The 23,307-nt window shown below is 39.9% G+C and overlaps 2 protein-coding genes across 2 annotated transcripts in view; one reads left to right on the top strand and one right to left on the bottom strand.

Moving 5' to 3' along the window:
• LOC136426462 (platelet binding protein GspB-like) overlaps positions 1-23,307 on the bottom strand; it is a 505,111-nt gene that overhangs the window by 120,539 nt on the left and 361,265 nt on the right. The gene's annotated exons all lie outside the window — the stretch shown is intronic.
• LOC136427163 (uncharacterized) overlaps positions 1-23,307 on the top strand; it is a 131,247-nt gene that overhangs the window by 60,877 nt on the left and 47,063 nt on the right. Inside the window, exon 2 of the mRNA XM_066415931.1 lies at positions 18,263-18,323. Within this exon, the coding sequence (XP_066272028.1) occupies positions 18,263-18,323 (61 nt within the window). The remainder of the gene's footprint in view (positions 1-18,262; positions 18,324-23,307) is intronic.

The following is a 23,307-nucleotide window of genomic DNA, read 5'->3' on the forward strand; positions in this document are numbered from 1 at the left end:
GACAACTTTATCGTAGATTGATAGGAAAAACGGCAGGGTGATAATTCTATTCGTGCTAGAGTGTGCATCCATTGATCGCACGTACAAAGGAATTAGAGGAAGAAGCTGAGACTACAGGCAGGGGTTGCATTGATACACTGCCAGGGTCGCTTATATCTGAAGACTCTTCCGATGCCCCATTTTTCTTTGGTTGACACGTCTTCATGTAAGAACCACAGCAAAGTCTTCAAAGCTACTGTGAGTTTTTCCGATGTTATCGTTGTGGGCTGACACTTTGTGTGCTCGAGTGCAAAGCCCCCAGCCTCAGTTCTACTTCAGGCAGAGAAGATCAGAAGGTGTCGGCAGTCATGAGTTCTAATCCGGTGGTGTCAGGGGGGAAAGCCTCACATTTATCAGAGCAGCATCACGAAATAACTCTGCATGATCAAAGGCAGGCTCAAAGTACCCACATGCTCAGTGCAACAGGTGTGAAGAATGGCAGATACGGTAGCAGGGTTTTTTCTAGAAAAATTTAACAAGAGGGAGCACACAAAGGCAAGGGAGCGAATTCTATGTACTTATGGAAGAATCTATCGCTGAGGGAAGTCTGTAAGCTAAAATCTGAATTCGACAAGGGGGCACTGGACTGAAACAAGAGGGCGCAGCGCCCTTCTTTCCCAATTTAGATGAAATAGGGTGTCAATTGCAGCCTAAAAGGCATATGGGATAGCCAAACTAAGAAGATGGCAGCTATTCACAGAATATGAATTTCAAATATGCCTACTTTCATTCAATCTTCTGTTGTATTGTGGGGGTCCAGAGACACACCTCTGGCTTGTTAAAGAAATTAAAGAAGAGCATATTCATAGAATACGACTCACTCTGCTATCTAGGGTTACATAATTAAGTTCTCTTAGCTGTGAAAGCGGACTCTGGGTGTAGGAATAAGTTGGGGAGCCTTTTGGTCCTTAAAAAAATATTTAAAAATGGACAGATTGCTTTTCAAAGCGTATCCGGTTCCTTTGGATCCATAGTGTCATTAGTCTTGTATGATAAAGGTCTTCTATACTGAAATGATGGGTGCTATGATTACAGGTTGCAGTTTACTTTTAAGATTTAAACTGTACTCTAACGTTACACCCGAAAGCTGTGCGTTGTGATTACACATTGCACCTATCCTCTGCTATGATTACTCGTTATAAGTAGTAGTACACGTTGCAGTTTACTTTTAAGATTTTAACTGTACCCACCCCAAAGCTGTGCGTTGTGATTACACATTGCACCTTTCCTCTGCTATGATTACACATTAGTAGAAGTACACGTTGCCGTTTACTTTTAAGATTTTAACTGTACCCACCCCAAAGCTGTGCGTTGTGATAACACATTGCACCTATCCTCTGCTATGATTACACATTAGTAGAAGTACACGTTGCCGTTTACTTTTAAGATTTTAACTGTACCCACCCAAAAGCTGTGCGTTGTGATTACACATTGCACCTATCCTCTGCTATGATTACATGTTAGTAGTAGTACACGTTGCAGTTTACTTTTAAGATTTTAACTGTACTCTATAACCCGAATGCTGTGTGGTGTGATTACACATTGCACCTAATTCCTCTGCTATGATTACAATTTTAATTAGTAGTAGTACACGCTGCAATTTAGTTTTAAGATTTTAACTGTACCCACCCAAATGTTGTGCATTGTGATTACACATTGCACCTTATCCTCTGCTATGATTACACGTTAGTAGTAGTACACGTTGCAGTTTACTTTTAAGATTTTAACTGTACTCTATACCCCAATGTGCATTATGATTACACGTTGCACATATATATATATCCCCTGAGCCTTAGAGTACAGGACGACTAAACTACACACCGAGGCTGACTCCAGATCAGCCCCTAGTGGACGCATCGTTAAACACGATCATTACGACGTTCCTCCATCTTCTATTCCGTTTGTAGCCGAGGCGATGTAACTACCGGGAAAAGCCATAACAATCTTGGACAATCCCGCATTACGGGGATTACAGGACCGGTCTTTAACCAGCCGGGGATCGATGGGGCCGCATCGGGCCTGATTGTACAAATATCTACCGAATACATTACACGGACAAGCTAGAGGTCACGTCAATGACCTTGTAGTCAGAAGGCTTTGATGTTACACTGGTTCCAAGAAACATGGTTTTCCTGCGATTGTTCTCAACAGTGCATTGGTGTTCAACAAAACATTTGCTTCTAGGACTGGTGATATTTTTCTTCTACATGTATCTTATGACCACACCAAGTTAACACTTAGTTCAACTTCAATTTTTCCCAATATGAGATATCCAATGACACATCTGAATGAAAAGTTTGAAAAGTGTGCATGCAATTGGGAACTTAATTTGCAATTGTTCATACCCCTGTAGTGGTATTTAGGGCAGCAAGTTTCCTTGCTGTTTCAGTAGCAGGGTATATTTTTACAGGGAGAGGTTGCTTGCCCTTTTAACGTGCTCAAGGCACCTCCTCAAAAACAGGACCCTCATTTTACGTCCCTTCCAAAAGACGGGTGCAGCCCCAACCCGAGATGTGCTTCCCAAGAATAAATCAGGGTCTCCTAGTTAGTACTGATTGGAACCAGTGATTGGAAACTAAATATGTAGAATTTTTTATGTTAGCACTGAAAAACAGCTGATTTTTCATACAATTCTTCATTATTGAATGAAAGACCTTAAAGTTTATTGTGCATTCATGCCCCGAGTGGCTAGGTACAGGTCGTCTAACTTAACACATGGAACATACAAGGACATTTATTTTTTTGAATACATCAATACAAGCTGTAAACATATAGAGTAGACAAACATGTTATTAAACTAAGCTAGTCCAGTAGAGTCGACTTCTTCTCGCTTCTTTGTACATGTATAAATGTATGAACAGACAATATTTCTTATACAAGGATTATCCAGGCGTAATTAAAATATGAATTTGTCTGTTGCATTAAGATGTTTGAAATATGGGAATTTTTCTTTGATAAAATTAAAAAATACACTTCTTTCATTGTTGCACAGACTGTCAGCAAAACATGCCTACATCAAGACAGATGAATCCCCAAACGATAAGTAATGGCGGCAGTCCATACAGCAGCATCCAATTACGCACTATGTCAATACTCCATTACTAACCCAAACCTGTCCCATTCGTCCCGCTGCAGAAACACCCAACAACCTGTCAAGTTTAAAACGGTACCGGGGTTAGCGGAAAATAAAGGACCAATTTGCTGGCGGTTCCTGTTTGGCACTCAGCGACAGTCTTTGATGTTTGTCAAATGTCTTGGTTCTTGGCACTAATTTGTATGTCTCAAAAACACCGAACAGTCTGTCAAGTTTAAAAAGGCACCGGGGTTGGCGGAAAATAAAGGTTTACAATTTGCTGGCGGTTAACTATTGACACTCAAAGACAGTCTGTGTTTTTGTCATTGACAAATGTCTTGGTTCTTCTGAGATCCTGTGATTTCTTTACAGAAGCTTGAACTTTGCAAGTGGTTTGTAATTTTTAACACAAGCACCAGAAACATTCAAACCTCCATTTACACTAATGTCCTATATACAGCTTCCTGCCTTCTTACCTGTATTATTACTTTACTCTAGCGGGACCCATTTTCCCCTTCCAGTGCCCTATCCATACACATCGCGTCACCCGCGCGGCTCTATCCACACAAAAATACGGTTACGGCTGGGGAAAGATGGGTTTTACCTCCACCGATATTGATTTTCACATTCTTGAGGCATAAGAATTTTCACGGACTTCCAGTCGACATAATGGAGCAAGGCAAATCTAATTACTCAGCACACGAGATGTGAGCGTCTAACCTGCACAGGACAACATGAATCCTGCCGAAATCAATACTAAAGCAAAGATGTATGCGCAAGGGTTCATAATTTTTCAGCAGCGTATAAGTTTCAAGCTAAGACTGATCGATGCAACAGTGACTTATCTCATCTTTGCTTACCAAATTTGTGACTAGATTATCTTTCTGTAAGCTGAAAATAATTTTCTGTATTTCAAGCCCAATTTCAACATGAATCTCCTACCAAATTTCTACCAAAATCAATGCTAAAGCAAAGATGAATGTGCAAGGGTTCATGATTTTCAGCAGCGTATAAGTTTCAACCTAAGACTGATCGATGCTTAACTACAACAGTGACTTTTGCTTACCAAATTTGTGACTAGATTATCTTTCTGTAAGCTGAAAATATTTTGCTGTATTTTGAGCCAAATTTCAACATAAATCCTAGCAAAATCAAATGTTAAGCAAAGGTGGATGTGCAAGGGTTCATAATTTTTCAAGCTAAGACTGATTGATGCAACAGTGACTTATCTCATCTTTTCTTTGCTTACCAAATTTGTGACTAGATTATCTTTCTGTAAGCTGAAAATAATTTTCTGTATTTCAAGCCCAATTTCAGCATGAATCCTGCCAAAATCAATAATAAAGGAACGATGGATGTGCAAGGGTTCATACTTTTTCAGCAGCGTATAAGTCTCAAGCTAAGACTGATCGATGCAACAGTGACTTATCTCATCTTTGCTTACCAAATTTGTGACTAGATTATCTTTCTGTAAGCTGAAAATAATTTTCTGTATTTCAAGCCCAATTTCAACATGAATCTCCTACCAAATTTCTACCAAAATCAATGCTAAAGCAAAGATGAATGTGCAAGGGTTCATGATTTTCAGCAGCGTATAAGTTTCAACCTAAGACTGATCGATGCTTAACTACAACAGTGACTTTTGCTTACCAAATTTGTGACTAGATTATCTTTCTGTAAGCTGAAAATATTTTGCTGTATTTTGAGCCAAATTTCAACATAAATCCTAGCAAAATCAAATGTTAAGCAAAGGTGGATGTGCAAGGGTTCATAATTTTTCAAGCTAAGACTGATTGATGCAACAGTGACTTATCTCATCTTTTCTTTGCTTACCAAATTTGTGACTAGATTATCTTTCTGTAAGCTGAAAATAATTTTCTGTATTTCAAGCCCAATTTCAGCATGAATCCTGCCAAAATCAATAATAAAGGAACGATGGATGTGCAAGGGTTCATACTTTTTCAGCAGCGTATAAGTCTCAAGCTAAGACTGATCGATGCTTAACAGTTACTACAACATACGTACAGTGACTTTTGGTTACCAAATTTGTGACTAGATTATCTTTCTGTAAGCTGAAAATATTGTGCTGTCTTTGAGTCTCAATTTCAACATGAATCCTGCCAAAATCAATAATGAAGAATCAATGGATGTGCTTGGGCTCATACTTTTACAGCAGCATTTGAATTTCAAGCTAAAAAAGACTAAAATAGTGACTAATAACTCTTATCTTACTTAAGTTTCAAGCTAAGGAAGACTGTAAAATAGTGACTAATAACTTTTATCTTGTAGCTTACCAAATTGTGAATACATTATCTTTCTGTAATCGCAAAATACTGTCTTTTAAGCCCAATTTCAACATGATTCCAACCAAAAGCAATACTAACACAGCCATAGAAGGGTTCACATTTTCAGAATACAAGTTTCCCTACCTGGGCTCAAAATACTTTGGAACTGGGCAGGCACATTTAAGTTAACAGTGATGTGATGAAGAGATCACCACGAAAACCATGAACATTGAACCATTGTGAAGAATGCAACACTTACAGTACTCTGACATTCTTAAGCAATGACATTGCAAGACAGAAGGAGGGGGCATCAGAGTACTTTCATGAATTCACCAGACATACTTCGGAAGGGCAAGTGCATTTAAGTTTGCTGTGAAGAGGTCCCCTCAAAAACTGTGAACATTAAACCATCGCAAAAATTTCAACATTCACAGTCCTCTGAAATGACAATGACATTGCAAGACCAAAGGGAGAGGGGGGCATCAGGACTTTTTAGAATTCAAAATTCACCACATATATGCTAGCACACTCATTTTCCTTGACAAAACAAGACTAGAGTATTTCAGAGTCAAATTCAGCCCAATGAACAACTGAGTTGACAAGACACAATCTCAAGGACAACTTGCTCGTTAAAGAAGTCTTATGAGACTCAATCTTCACCTGAGTCTTCGTCTCTAATCTAAGTACCAATCTCATCAATATGTTCATCTGAAGTACAGCTATAGTAGGTACCCATCTGAGTAATGAGGCTGTTGTAGTGCCTTCATCTGAAGTACAGCCAGTAGGTACCCATCTGAGTAATGAGGCTGTTGTAGTGCCTTCATCTGAAGTACAGCCAGTAGGTACCCATCTGAGAAATGAGGCTGTTGTAGTGCCTTCATCTGAAGTACAGCCAGTAGGTACCCATCTGAGTAATGAGGCTGTTGTAGTGCCTTCATCTGAAGTACAGCCAGTAGGTACCCATCTGAGAAATGAGGCTGTTGTAGTGCCTTCATCTGAAGTACAGCCAGTAGGTACCCATCTGAGTAATGAGGCTGTTGTAGTGCCTTCATCTGAAGTACAGCCAGTAGGTACCCATCTGAGAAATGAGGCTGTTGTAGTGCCTTCATCTGCAGTATAGTCAGTAGGTACCCATCTGAGTAATGAGGCTGTTGTAGTGCCTTCATCTGAAGTACAGCCAGTAGGTACCCATCTGAGAAATGAGGCTGTTGTAGTGCCTTCATCTGCAGTACAGCAAGTAGGTACCCATCTGAGAAATGAGGCTGTTGTAGTGCCTTCATCTGCAGTATAGTCAGTAGGTACCCATCTGAGAAATGAGGCTGTTGTAGTGCCTTCATCTGCAGTACAGCCAGTAGGTACCCATCTGAGTAATGAGGCTGTTGTAGTGCCTTCATCTGCAGTACAGCAAGTAGGTACCTGTCTGATCAGTAATGAGGCTGTTGTAGTGCCTTCATCTGAAGTACAGCCAGTAGGTACCCATCTGAGTAATGAGGCTGTTGTAGTGCCTTCATCTGCAGTATAGTCAGTAGGTACCCATCTGAGTAATGAGGCTGTTGTAGTGCCTTCATCTGAAGTACAGCCAGTAGGTACCCATCTGAGTAATGAGGCTGTTGTAGTGCCTTCATCTGAAGTACAGCCAGTAGGTACCCATCTGAGTAACGAGGCTGTTGTAGTGCCTTCATCTGAAGTACAGCCAGTAGGTACCCATCTGAGAAATGAGGCTGTTGTAGTGCCTTCATCTGCAGTACAGCAAGTAGGTACCTGTCTGATCAGTAATGAGGCTGTTGTAGTGCCTTCATCTGAAGTACAGCCAGTAGGTACCCATCTGAGTAATGAGGCTGTTGTAGTGCCTTCATCTGCAGTACAGTCAGTAGGTACCCATCTGAGTAATGAGGCTGTTGTAGTGCCTTCATCTGAAGTACAGCCAGTAGGTACCCATCTGAGTAATGAGGCTGTTGTAGTGCCTTCATCTGCAGTACAGTCAGTAGGTACCCATCTGAGTAATGAGGCTGTTGTAGTGCCTTCATCTGAAGTACAGCCAGTAGGTACCCATCTGAGTAATGAGGCTGTTGTAGTGCCTTCATCTGCAGTACAGTCAGTAGGTACCCATCTGAGTAATGAGGCTGTTGTAGTGCCTTCATCTGAAGTACAGCAAGTAGGTACCCATCTGAGTAATGAGGCTGCTGTAGTACCTTTTAACATGCTCAAAGCACCTCCTCGATCACAGGACCCCCATGTTATGTCCCTTCCAAAAGACAAATACAGCTCCAACCAGTTGTCCTTCCCCGGATTTGGACTGCAGTCTCCCAGCTATCAACCAATTGGAAGGAGGAGCTCAACTGTGAGGCTGCTACCAGTTGAGCAACAGGGATTTCCTCAGCAAATTCTCTTTGAACTTCAACTTTCATCCATGCACACACATCACCTAGAAACGGCCGTGATATAGTCAGTCCTGCGAGACAAGCCCGATACATCACTTGCCTCGTGCTTGCAGTAAGCACGCTGGAAGTGATGTAGCGGATTTTAGAGTCTCATGCAAAGACGTGCACGGAATAAGGTCGGAAATGAAAATGAAGCTATTCCCAAAAGGTGAAGTTTACATTATATTGAGCTGTGAAATTAGATATATGATTGTTGATCTTGGGTAGTATTGTATTGTATTCAATCATTGTATTAAAATGAGTTGGAAGAATGCATTGGAGGGATTTGAATTGGAAATGCATCATTTTCTACAGACACTAGACTTGCAGATTAACAGTAATCAAGTCTCTTCTCTGAAGGTAAGGCCCAAACCAATTTATTTTGGAATCCTTGGTTCACATCTTCTCTTGATTGATAAGCAAAGGAAACTATTTTCTTGAAATTATTCTATTGACTACAACGACAGTAAATTCTGTCTCAAACAAGAAATCGAGACCACAGCATGTCCAGGAGGACTAAAGATACAAAAACCAGATGTTCTGCTGCAGTATCAAGGTCACACACTAGGGGGGCCTAAATCAACCTTGACCTTTGTCTTCTCAAAACTTACCCACATACCAGATATCATCACAATCGATCCAGAGGTTCTCAAATCTGTATCTAAAAAGCCAGTACAAATGCCATTAGGCGTAACACGCCAGCTTTGCAGGCACGCAGCGCGGCAGCAGCTGGTTATGTTATGCCAAACAGTCTGTTACACCTAGTCTTTGCATATCTGACTGCAACCGTTCTTTAAAGCTACGTAGTGAAGATGCTCCTCCTCCTAAATCATGCTGTTTACAAATATCCAAAAACACAAACAAACACACATACACACCAAAAACAATACCTCCATTTTTCATGGAGGTAACAAAAGACTCCGCCTCACCTTTTTCTATAAGCTATTCAATAACTACATTCAATATTAACACAGATAGTCTACTGAAACCAGCTCAGGGGCGCACCCAGGGGAGCCACACGCTCAAACTTCAACCACTTTACACCCGAACAGACTCTTACAAATATTCATACTTCCCCCGCACCATACCCGAGTGGAACGCCCTGCCTGGTGCGGTTGTTACGGCTCCCAGCGTTGAGTCATTCCGCGCCAGGCTGGAGGCCTGCCCGCCTTAGCCTGGGACCTCCTCCCCCCTACTTGCCCCTCGCGGGGTTATTTGGGGGCTATCGAAGTTGAAGTTGAAAACCTGAGCACTCTCTTTTCACACTGTTGCACCTGGCACATACACTTACGCTGGCTGAGCGGTGATTGTGGAATTATGAATAAGCAATGATGTTTCTGACATTCATTATGTAACATTGATGCTCTTGGGAAATATGAAGTCCCTAAAGAAGTTCCTTATGTAAGACAGCTGCAGTCCTTGGAAGACTCCCAAAGTCATCAGAACTACATAATCGTAATTCATGATGATAGTCAACTTAATGGCAGGAACGTGAGGAGTTTTGATATCAGTTATAGTCTAATTATTGCAACGACAGCAAAATTGATGATGGAGTATGAATTGTTGTAGCAGGTTTTAAGTTTTTATCATAATTCGTCATGATGATCAACTTGGAGGCAGAAACGTGGGGAATTTTGATATCAGTTATACTCTAATTGCTGCAATTGCAGCAAAATTGCAGATGATGCATTATGAAATATTCTAGCTGTATTGCTCAAGACTTGAGACACATGTGCAACCTAAGCTTGTTTTAAGTTTTTATCGTACTTTGTCATGATAGTCAACTTAATGGCAGAAACGTGGGGAATTTCTATATCAATTATAGTCTAATTACTGCAACTTCAGCAATATTGAAGATGACATATCATGAGCCTTTCTAGCTGCATTGCTCAAGACTTGACACACATGTGCAACCTAAGCTTGTTTTAAGTTTTAATCATAATTCGTCACGACAGTCGGGTTGAAGAAACGAGTGGGGAATTTTCATATCATTCAAAGTTTGATTACTGCAATAACTGTAGATGATGTATTATGAGCAATTCTTACTCAAGAATGACTCATAACCAAAGTCTGTGTTTAAGTTTTTATCAAGATTGTCAATTAAACTTTGGGGGATTTCAATAGCAGTTAATATATACCCACTAATGAGCTTGATCGTAGGTAATGTATTGTAAGATTCCCTGGCTGCATAACTCAAGACTCGGCTCAGAATCTAAGCCTGTTGTTCAGTTGTTATCAAGGTGTCTTTAGCTATCCATCAAGAATGCCAAAACACAGAAGATCTTTATTGACACAACACAACAAAAGCACAGCGACTTTCATAAGGTCTACTACATACATACATACAAACGAATAAGTGCATACAAATGAGTTTGATTAGTAAACACACAGTCATATGGGATAGAGCAACATATTGAAATATCACATGTCATCTACTAATTGCTTGTTCTAATTCTCCAAACATTCTTTGATGTATATACCTATCTGTACACATCACACATTACACAGGTAGCCAAGGCAGCATTAGCTAGTTTGTGAGTCCTGCTCAAAGTACAAATCTGCATTAATTATCATATATCCTAAAAACAAATCAAGGTTTCATATTTAGGTTAAGATGCCCTCAATAGTATCTTAACTTCAGTTGCCAGCCTGACATGTATAATGCATATGCTGTACTTCTATAGTCCCTAACACCTAGCAACTTTAAGTTCAACTCCAAGCAGACGTAAAACAGACCAGGATGACACCCAGGCTACTGTCATGACTCTCGCCATGCATTTAAAGGGTGCCCCATCCAAACACACTATAAACGCATCGCTCATGCATAAAATCATCTCATAATACCGCACACGGTACAGAAAAAATGTGATTGATGTGTTTTTGCATTTTTCAGGCCATAAAATTGGCGTCATTACCTAGATGGAAATTACTCCATAACACTTCTTGGGCCCCACAATTTAGATTTCATAGGCAGAAGTCTCCGGAGACCCGATCCTGATGTGAAAGTGGGGATAAAAGATTTCGCTCATTTTGCAAAAGAGGTTTTATGGCTCGGGTGCTCATCTTTTGACAGGTTTACGGCATTTATGACATATTATCTCCTGTTCTGGTAGTTTTACGAACGGTTCACACAAGCTAATGTACGTTTCAGCATGGTGATGCCCAATTTGCAGGGACTTGTTATAGGGGAGGCCAGGGTGATTGCCAATCTGATGAAAGAAGGGATTTTTTTTTTCAGAAAGAGGAATATGTTATCCACAGTACTAGACAAGATCGTTTCAGATTTCCTTTTGTAACCGGCTCAGAGTTTTCATCCATTGAATCAAGAATGTGCCTTCTACTTGGAGATTTCTTTTGTTCCGGGTGTTTAACTGCTACATTAGTCTGTCTTTCTTTCTGTCTGACTTTCTGTCTGTCTGTTTGTTTGTTTGTTTGTTTAGTCTTTTATTCGTGACTGACTTGCTATTCTTTGTAGTGTCTGGATAGGCTGCTTAATTAAGAGGGATGACAGATGATACATATATCATTCATATTAAACAAAACTGTTAAGTTAGACCTTCTATCTGTTGTCATTGGGTGACATATACATGTATACAACGTGCCTGTAAATGTGTGGGAAAGTTTAGTGTGGGAAAGTTCAAGGAAAATGTTATGCAATGGCCTAGCTCATATTTATAGGTCTTTCGGACTTTAGGGTTCAAAAGTTCCATCCTAAAAGAACTTTGAGTCTTTGCTGAAGAGTAGAGAATGTGCATCAAGCTTCCAACGGCTTACTGGCCAGAGAACATCAAGATGAACCATCATTCCCAACAACCAATCACAGTTGAGCACGACTTCGTGCGTCATCCATGGTTTATCTCTTCTCGCGTCAATCAAGGATATACGCACATACGGCTTTCTTGTTGCTAAAGAAAAAAGGACTCCTTGGAAAGGGTGCGTGCCTTGTTCCTTACATTTCACACCTTTAGGTGTCCGCAATAAAGGACCACCGCTGATCCAGAGAAGCTCATAATGCACCAAACACCTTCTAGAATATATACAGGGGCTTAAACGGAAAGAAATAAAAGAATCTAGGTCAAGCGAGAGATACTGGTACGTAGATATGAATCACAGAGGGAGCTGAACTGGTAATAAAACGTTGAAGTCATTACCGAAAGTTTATGGAGTGTTTTAAAGGAATGACCTGGATCTGGGCTCTGGGTTTAAATGAGACCCAGTTCTAATGTCAACTAAACCATGGCATAGTGCGGGTTCATCTCAATGATTTAATACACCATAGTAGTGGACAACCTCAAGCCAACCATACACACACCATATCTTCAGAAAAGAGGCTGTAGCCTCATAGTTCCCGCTTATAACTATTCGAGCCCACACGTCAATGATTTAATGTCTTATGAAATTTTACATTGCAAACTATATTATTGCTATGCTACGTGGAACACTGTCAAGCTTCACAGGCACACGGTGCGGCAGCAGCTGGTTACATGTATATTACACTGAGCGACCCGTCGCCTCTAACCTTTGCACATCTAGCTGCAAGCATTTTTTAAAAGTTATCTAGTGAGAATGTCCCTACTGTACACGTGTAACGAATTCTACTCGATGATCGGTTCTTGGAAAAAAACAAAATTCTGAAGAGTTTAATATCCTGTGTTGATGACTAGACGTAGTACTTGAAAGCATAACTTGTACTTTAAATTAGTGCATATACTGTCTAGGGAATTAGGAAAAACGCCCCTATGAACTGTATTTGGTGGCAATGAGTTCTACTGTATGATAGTTCTTGGAAAAAAATTATTCTAAACACCTCAATATCCTAAGTTGATAACTCTGGTATTTGAAGGCATGACTTGTACTTGAGTGCATACTGTCTACGGAATTAGGAAAAACGCCCCTATGAACTGTATTTGGTGGCAATGAGTTCTACTGTATGATAGTTCTTGGGAAAAAAAAAATTCTCAACACCTCAATATCTTGAGTTGATAACTCTGGTACTTGAATGCATGACTTGTAGTTGAGTGCATCCTGCCTGGGGAATTAGGAAAAAATGGCTCTTTATAGGTATTTGTCTTTAGGGTCAATTGAGGGGTGTGGATGTGTTTGCATAGATGAGCTCTAAGCTATCGCTGTTCCATTACCGAGGCTTAAGCACAAGCACGACACAGAATCGCAACGCCACTCGGAGACCGTGAAAGATGCCTCCATTTCCCCGGCACCATTTCTAGGGATTACGGCATTCGCGAACCCGACAAACAACTGGAGCAAGTGGCACAAACGGGGTCCAAGGGTCACTCGTTGTGAGAGTGGGGCAGGGACGATGTCATTCTTTCTGCTGACCTCAGCAATCACCGACGGGGGACCCCGTCGGACGTTGCCATGGCAGCAGAGCCGGTGTGTGTTTTGCGCGTCACATTTTCCATTTTCCGAGGATTAAGCAGAAATGGGATGATGTACACTTTTGGATACAGAATTGGGTGCTTAGGCTCTTGGTGGAACAGTTACTTTAACAAGCCTTTGTCAAATAGCACTGTAATGTTGAACAATAGCATACCAGTACTTGGGTTCAAAAGCAACTCATATACTATTACAATGCATGCAGTTTATAGATGTTACTACAATGTATGCAGTTAGATGTGCAAAGGTTAGCAGTGACAGGACGTTCAGTGTACTATAGTAATATAACCAGCTGCTGCCGCGCCGCATGCCTGCAAAGCTGGTGTGCTACGCCGAAGGGTGGTTATACCGGCTATATAGATACATGATACTGCAGGCAAAGAGTGAATTGCAGTTTATATGTCAGCTATTGCTTTTATATCATATTGCATATCTTCGTGTTTGCCCATAACTGCTACAGTCACTTTACAGTATTGTTTTCTGCTCGTAATAGCTACTAAGAAATAACTGCAGTGAAATGAACACTCGCTGGAACATGTCATCAGCTGTAAGTGCTAGTATAAAGAGTATGATATTTCAATTTTATTTCAACTGCGCTTTTTCCTACTCCCTATGGAATATACTGGTAAGATTTTAGCATGTAATCCCAATGATAGAGATCACAGATACAGGTATACGTGTGATGCCCTAGCATCAGAATGAGTTCAATTTGGTGGAATAAAGCTGAGGGTTGTGAACCTATAGATTACTCAGCAATAGGCGTATCTGTGTGTGTAGAAGGCCATCTGAACTCAATATCTCCACCTCACAATCTACATGTCAAAATGAAATAGTTTTTCAATGAAATTTGTGAAACACAAAATTCAGCAGCTGTAATCTGTTATCTTATGCTAATTTAATGGCTGCTATACACATTCATACTTAATAATTCAGATGTTCATTTTGAGCATAATGACACTTCATAATGAAATTAACTCATTAGACAGATAACATGTGATAGCATCTGCTTAACTAATAACATACGTTTGTCAATGCAGGAGTAGCTCCTAGCCAATAACAACAGTAAATGCAGAAATGTTTGTGGTGGTTTTATGTTTGCGGTTTTCGTGACTGTTTCACAACTTAAAACCACTGCGAACATTTTTGTCTAATACTGTAGCAATATATATGTGACTATAGCGCTGCTGCAATTTTAAAACCACCACGAACACTCCATTTTCCCCTTAGATAAAAATCATGCGAACTTAAAAATGCGTTTACAGCATAAATTACTACTTTTAAGAATTATGAATAGCCATTCAAGAGTGATGAAGAAATTGTGTTTCACTGCAAAATATTCTCCCATACATATCAGTACGTCCCAGGACTTGTAACCTGAGCAAGGCATATATTTGTCCAAAGAACTTGTCCCGAACACCTCTCTGCCTTTCTCCCAAGAGAACTTTTGCCCGTAATTTGACTCATATCAAATCGTAAAGGCTGGCTACAGCAATTTGTACATCTAGATGAGAACGAGCGGAATGTGTTTTACTGCAAAATATTCTTCCATACATGTCAGTGCGTCTTGCGACTTGAAACCTGAGCAAGGCATTCAAAGAAATAGTCCCGAACACCTCCCTGTCCTTCTCCCCAGAGAACTTTTCCTCCCGTAGCCATGAATAAGTAATGACCCAAGGATCGCCCTCTGAGCCGCCTCCACCACAATTCCCACCTTCGCAGGTCACATGACACCCCGGGGTCATGTGACCACACCCAGATAACAATGCCTCTTAACCCCCTGCTGACCTCCCCCGTGCTAAGTGCTCACGCTGGGCTGGATAAAAGCGTCCTCGGCAGATCCGACTGATCACTGGCCTGTAAACCTGGGGAAAACCTCGGCGCTCGGCCGGACATGCACAGATCTGGCCGCGGATTCCTCCTGCTACAGCCACAGGAGGCTTGGGTTAGCCGCTGAGCAATTGACTTAGTCTCGCTCGTAGGTAAGCAGGTTTTCTATGACAAAGTCTAGTCTATGAGTGATTCTAACTACAACAGTCTCAGTGTTGCATGTGACAGAATGCAGTGCATTCAAAGTGATTCCGCATGAATTTCTCTTTCTTTTTCTTATTTGAGAGGGAAGCAGCTTTTCTATGAGAATGCGCAGCCTGAGAGTGAGTCTAACTGTTAAAGTCACAGTGCATCAGAGGTAGTTCTGCGTGGCATTGATTTATTTTTTTTTGGAAAGGAGATTGAATTGTAGATTAGCAACCTTTCTCTGACAGAGTCTGGAGTGAGTGAGATGATTCCGTGCAATACTATGCTTAGTCTTTGTTGTCGTTGAGGAGACTTCTCAACTCAGGAGACTTGGATCACTTTCCAAACTAATTTTTGTTTAGAGGGAATGAACGTGTGAGTGTGCCAGGGCTCTCTCAAGCTTTAAATTTTTTTCTGTCTCACTCATTGTTTAATAGACCATGTAATTTTCGTTGTTAAATATGTCATTTTAATCATACAAATTTTCATCACTTTTGTGTCATGATGTTCTTATTTTTTGGATGGCTGGAATGATACAAGCAAATTTCTGTCCTGGGACGGAGGGACAGTTCCTGGAGACTGCCAAGCTGTGTGCACACATGGCTTTTTTTTGTGACGCTGGTGTGGTCTCCAAGGCACACTTGTGTCAGCTAACATAAAACAGATTTCTTTCACAAAGTCTGGAGAGTCATCTGGGTGCAATTTCTAGATTCATATATCAAACATTTCTCTGCCTCTCTATGAGCACTAATTGTCAGATTTTATGACGGAATTGGGAACGTCTTTTCTCTTATCAAATTCCTAGCATTTGTCACCAGCTACATTGACACAAGATGCATTTCTAAAGAATGTAATTAAGATATCAGGTAGCTTTAAGCCATCCTGAAACATTTCATGCTTGTTGTTGCTCTGGTAATGAAAATTGCCTCCACATCTTCATGATTATTGTACTAGTTTTTCAATGAAAGACATTTTTGAGATATTCTCTATGTATGCTTTTTATTGCCAGGGTTACTGTAGCGTGCGTAGTCCAGTGGTTAGCAATCTTGCCTCTGGAACTAGAAGCCCCGGGTTCGATCCTGGCTGTGTCGCTCACCCAACATGCATGCTACTGGAAAGGGTCGCAGTCATTAGGACGGGACGTTAAGCCGTGGTTCACTGTTCATTGTGCTTGTCGAAAAGAGCTAGGGGAATTTCCCCGGTACAATGAACCTGTAAATACTGTACATTTATTTATTTATTTATTTCTGTATTCTTTTACTAGGGTAGCTCCCTCAGTGGCTTCGCACTGATTTTCAGGGAGGCCCTAGATACACATATACAAACATACAAACAATACACTGATATATACATAACATTTGTGCGTCATAACAAAATCATATCCGTACTCATAGTCCATATCGTGCCAGGTCGTAAGGATTGAAGGTCAGAGGTCACACAATTCTACATAGCGTCTGTCTTCTCTGTCAAGATCAGTGGAAGATTAGCTCATCTGTTCATTGAGTTCTTTTAAGCTAAACTGGTTCGAGATCAATTTCCTTTACTTTACTGTACTGTCACAATGCATGCATATCAATATACCACCAAAACTAGGGCCCACATTTACTACTATGACTGAAACCTTAGACTCTACATCTATCTACTCCCCCCAGCTTATCAAACACTCAATGCAGTAAAATCCTTGTTCCATGACTAAGATCCCCTTGCTTACAATACAACCTTGGCCTTGCAGCCCTTGATAAACCAGTTCCCCTCTTATCTTTATCTTTAGTGATACACCAGGTAGTTGGCCTCAGATAACCCATTTCCTGCTGAAATCTAAGCTTCTTGATTTCAATCTATGCTCTCCTCAGACCTCAGGGGTAGCCTTTGCCTGGCTCCAGTACGGCATGCCATTTGTTATGTAGCGTCTACATCTACATTATGGATGAAGATGGGGATGTAGAGAGACCAGATTCCAGTGAAATAGGTACATGGAAACGGCCCAGACCACGGGGGGGATTGTGGTAAGGTTAGGAATGCGAATATTGGACTATGTGCCCCACAATGATCCCCTTAGTTTTGCCAGCCTCCAAGAACCCCTGGGACAATTTTCAGTGAGTTCTCACATCACAACGGCGTTGTATTTTTGCATCATGGACCTCCCTATACAATGTGAATTATAGTGTTGTTTGAATTAATCATGTATAAAAATGACTAAATGAATTGACTTTCAAAATCCTATTTTCAGGCCCTATTAAAAATTGCTTTGGGCCCCTTTAAGATAAACATATCATCTTCATGCAAAGGTAAAAACCTAAACTTCAGGAAAAATTCTGTGCATGATGAAAAAGAGTGTCCACAAGCCATCATTTTTCCATTCAATGCTTTTTTGATGCCTTTAGATGATAAGGGCTATAAGATCAATATGGATATCAAATGATGTTGATATTATCTAAACCCATGAAATGGGTCATTGCTAGTCATAAATTTGCAGCAGGTATATATCAGCACTAAAGCTCTGCTCTCTTTTTCCAGACTCTGGAAGAGGAGTATGATACCGTACAAGACCAAAATGTATAGCAAATGACGTCCATATTATTTAGTCCAATGAAAAGGTCTTTCATTGTTTGTCCTAGATTTGCAGCATCTAATGTATCAACACTAAATCTCTGCTATCTTTTTCCAGACTCTGAATCAAATGAAGTCCATATTATCTAATTTGTCCTACATTTTAGCTTGTTAACTATCAGCTCTGAAATCTCTGCTCTCTTTTTCCAGACTCTGGACGAAGGGTATAATACAAAAAAGGATAGCAAATGATGTCTATATCATCTAATCCAAAGAAATGGTCATTCATTGTTTGTCCTACATTTTCAGCTGTAAATAATCAGCCCTAAAAACTCTGCTCTCTTTTTCCACAACGCAGGATGAAGAGTATAATACAAGACCAAATGATGTCCATATTATCTAGTACAAAGAAATGGCCATTCATTGTTTGTCCTAGATTTGCAGCATGTAAACGATCAGCACTAAAATCTCTGCTCTTTTATTTCCAGGCAAAGGAAGGGGCATCAGCTGTTATCAGGGCGAACCCAAGCAGTCATCATCACAGATCAGGTGAGCAAACCGCACAACACAGATTACAGCAAGCCCAGGAGGCCTGCGCCCCAGTTCTAACTTCACCACACACACACATATGTCTCCTCACCCACGCAGTGATCATCACAGACTAGGTGAGGAAACCGCACCACACAGATTACAGCAAGCCCAGGAGGCCTGCGCCCTAGTTCTAACTTCACCACACCCACACATATGTCTCCTCACCCACGCAGTGATCATCACAGACTAGGTGAGGAAACCGCACCACACAGATTACAGCAAGCCCAGGAGGCCTGCGCCCTAGTTCTAACTTCACCACACCCACACATATGTCTCCTCTGCATTGTACCTATGGACATCAAATGGGTCTCATTTCCTGGGCTAATTGCACAGGGGGAGGATTAGCCTATTTGCCATATGGAAGATCTCGCTCAGTCTGATAGATATGCTGATACTAATCTGTGAAACATGGACGTAATTATAACAAGTAGATTTCCTGATAAACAATTAGCTGTGATGCGTTGGATACCTTTTTCAATGCTTTTATGCAGAAAGCATTTGTTCCATACATATCTTGACAAAAAGTCAGAATATAATTATCTTAGACTAATCCAAAGTGTTATGCCAAATGCCTTTGTTCCAATCATACATATGCTAACAAACCGTCAGTTGTAACAAGTGGATTTCCTGATAAACAATTAGCTGTGATGCGTTGGATAACTTTTTAACCTTCTTTCTGCTGCCTAACTCTGTAACCAATAGAGAATGGGGTGCCAAACGGCTACCTCAGTGTGCTGAAGGTTGAATACTGTTATGCAGAAAGAGTTTGTTCCTATCTTATCTTACATATCTTAACAAAAAGTCAGAATATGATTCTTTTAGACTTATTGCTGGGCAAACCAGTGGCATAAACATTGATCTGGGTAACACTGGGTAAAAATGACAGAAAATAAATAATCCAACGTGTCATGCCAAGGCTTTTGTTCCAATTATAGAAATGTTAACAAAAATGAAAAGATATTCCTCTAGTCCCAAGTGTTAGGCTTAGCAAGTCCCGACACCAACATCAATATCAATACTGTTCCATGAAAGGCATTTTGAAGAACGCTCTTGTGTACAGATCTTTTGTTCCAATCATACATATCTTAACAAAAGGTCAGGAGATACTTCTCTAGTCCAAAGCATTTGGCTTATAAAGAGTCTTTCCACCATCATTAGCATGCATTGTTTATAGTGTTCCATTGGCAGGACCATACATCATGGTCAGTCCTCCGGATCCCATGCCTCATAACTGTGTGTAAAATATGCCAGAGTTCATTACAATGTCTGGAGCATCTCTTGCATACACCCATGGTGTGGATGATGTATTCTCCAGCACCAAGGCCAGGACAGATCATTATTCTGGACACACTTGTCAAAACAAGTTTTATCTATGTCAGAAACATTGCCGTAACTTCTCCCCTTTCAAGGACAGAAGAAGTGTTATCTAAGAAACTCACAAGAGGAATCTTAGACCAAACAGAATGTAGCCTAGACATCTTTCATATCTTCAATTTCCGTAGATAGAAGGTCTAGTAGTGAAGTGCTGCAGACAGAGCATATGTCTATTTCTACTTTTTTAAGGACAATAATCCAATGTTTAAGAAATCCAGATTTCTAAAAATCATTATACTATGAATCATGGCAAAAATATCATCCAATGCAGTTCTGTAGAAAGAAGGTCTAATACTGAATAACTACTAGCAGAGAATATCATGTGTATTTCCACCCAGGATAGAAATTTCACAGTCAGTATGAAGGCAGTGCTATGTTTGGCATATGGAATAGTCAATAGACCAGATATCATTTCACTATCATGGCAGCCATCCGGTAGTTCAGCTGCTTGATAGAACCTCTGACATTTCAGCACCGGGGACAGGGAAGATTTCATTTCTTTTTACCAACACTGCAAAATTCAAGACCATGGACAACAATAGGCAGATCAGGTTGTGTGTATATATACACGTACTTACCTCTGCTTTAGTGATATTCATGCACTCATGGTGTCATATGAGAAGACAGTGGTTTTTGCCAGAGCGGTTATCATTTTGTAGGTCTGTAAAAGGGATGGCAGCTACTCACCTGTAAAGGAAACATAAATTGCTATTAGCTGGATATATAATATACATCATGCACATCAGTTTATTTTCTTTTTTCTTTTATTGTATTTCACAAAATGATACAAAACACATTATACAAACAGAGGAAATACAAAGTTCAGGAAAAATATCAACATAAGCCACGGATTCAAAATAATAAGTGAAGGTGGAATCAGTTTATGTTAAGTTATCCTTTTGTATCCTGATTTGTTGTGATTTTGTAAGAGCTCCCTTGGAAATCATTTGCTCAGTTAACTGAAGGGCTACCCTTAAGATTGATAAATAAATAAACATCGAACATAACAGAAAATGGCACACCTTGTTATTTTCTACCAGACACCTTTTCACTTGATACACCAATTTCATACAGGGGAAATTCCCCTTGTATTTGTATGACAAATTCTTGACCCAAAACGTTCTTTTGACTGCTCCCCAAATGTTACGGGTGAAAAAGCCTCGCAGCATTCCACAATGACCTGATCATCATTTTTTTCTACCAGACACTTTTTGATACACCAATTTCATAAGGAGATGGAAACTTTGTTAAAATTTTGCCTTGCATTATATATATATGAAATGTACATGTATGGCAAATTCCTGATCCAAAACCTTCATTTTGAAATGTCCTGACCGCTCCCGCAATGTTACGGGTAAAAAAAAAACAGCTTTTCACAATGACCTGATCATCATTATTTTCTACCAGACTACACTTTTTGATATACTAATTTCATAAAGGGATGGAAACTTTGTTTAAATTTTGCCTTGCATTATATATGAAATGTACATGTATGACAAATTCTTGACCCAAAACCTTCATTCTGAAATATCCTGACTGCTCCCCAAATGTTACGGGTGAAAAAGCCTCGCAGCATTCCACAATGACCTGATCATTATTAATTTCTACCAGACACTTTTTGCTATATCAATTCAATACAGGGATACAGGGACTTTGTTTAGATTTTGCCTTGCATTCTATATAAACGTAAGACAAATTCTTGACCCAAAACCTTCATTTTGAAATATCCTGACCATTCCCCAATATTACGGGTGAAAAAGCCTTGCAGCTTTCCACAATGACCTGTGCCCTTTTCAAAGCTGTTATTGATGCTGGTGTATAATACAAGGCGTGCTGTTTTGTGACACATGCTTCATTTAGGGGATTATGGTGCGTGCTCTATTGAAGGCATTCCCAATTCCAGGGTGTCTGAATGCTGACACACCCTGGGTTAGGATGGGCCTATTTGAGCCAAACTAGCCAATATTTGGCTGACCTACTTAGACTATGTAGTTGCCCTAATTTCATAGTGAGAGCATAAAAAGAGCAAATAGATGTATTATAAGACCCCTGGGTTAACACTGATCACTGGATTGGTCATGCAAAAACACTTAACACAGCATGGAGGCTGCAGTAACGACAGTATAATAAAACACATTGGCTTCTTTCTTACATATTGGTCATAACAGCTAATCTGTCATAGCCATCTGTATCAGGAAAATTATATGGTACATCTGAATATTTCCATGTATGAGAAAAATGATACATTTTTAAATAAACAGTTGAGCTTTTCTACCTTTATTTTTTTATTTTATCTTATTTTATTAGAATTGCAATGGTACAATACTTGTAGGACACAGGCAGCAATTGCTGGTATTTTGACCTACACATATAATATCACAGAACACATATATTGCACAGACTACATTTAGTCACAAACAAAACGATAAATGCAATCTTAGAAAGCAGCATAGAAATAACCATTGGTCATCTCCTTAATCTCAATGCAAGTTTGTTTAATGTCTAATTCTTCCAAAAATTGTATAACTATGACATTAAAATATTGCTTTTAGAGCTTTACAGTATTCAATACTCTCTATGGATAGAAGCATCTAGATATAAATATACTGTGCGATACCAAATTGAAATTGAGGTATTATGATAAAAACAAAGTGTATGGAACAAATGGAAGGTTATGGTGGTAAAGACCTAAAAATAAAAGCTACTGTCCACCTAAAGTCTCTTCCAAAGACAACAACTTCTTCAGAGTTCAGATATGCATACCTCAAAAAACAAAATTCTGTTGCTGGTAACTTGATGTTTAATTAACAAGGCTCCAATGCAAATTCAATCAGTTCCAGAATACACTGGCAGCAACCCAAGTCAGGAGACATTAATGTTGTTATCTTACCTAAACGCAAATGGCAGACTTCAGACGATTGCTAATATAGTTCTTAAAAAAACTCAGTAGCTTCAGATCATGGGAAGCAAAATACTCTTTAACATAATTCCACCAAGGTACATAATTCCGCCACCCCAAAAAGACATCCAAACAGATCTCCAACCCAAATTCCCCCGGGATAATGCACTGCATTGGTTATGGTTAAGGTGTAAGAATGCAAAATAGGTTGCATTAAATTTTTCAAAATTACATGAATCTGTAAATAGGAGACCAAATATTCAGGTAAGCATGCAAAAAACATTTGCCAGAATTCTACTATTTTCATTGCAATGAAAAGAAAGTAATTTAGGTTAATGTTGAGAAGGTACATGTGTATATCACGACCATGTCTTAGTCGCCCAAATCTCTTCCTTGTACTGCAAAGATGGTTATCACCTCTCGTATCATTGACCTCTTTTCCCAAAACCTGGGCATAATAAAGTATCCTGGTAAGCCCAGCAGGGATTAGAGTGGGTGGGAAAGATGGGCATCATGACAAGTGGTGGGAAAAGGCTCTCGTGCTGATCATCTACAGAATCTTTCTGTTGTTACTGTAAATGCAGAAATGTTCGCCATGGTTTTATGTTCGCGGTTTTTGAGGTAAGCTCTTAAAACTTAAAAGAAACTTAAGAAATTGAGGTATTATGA

The sequence above is a fragment of the Branchiostoma lanceolatum genome, chromosome 2 (assembly GCF_035083965.1).
Source record: "Branchiostoma lanceolatum isolate klBraLanc5 chromosome 2, klBraLanc5.hap2, whole genome shotgun sequence".
NCBI classification, from domain to species: Eukaryota; Metazoa; Chordata; class Leptocardii; order Amphioxiformes; family Branchiostomatidae; genus Branchiostoma; species Branchiostoma lanceolatum.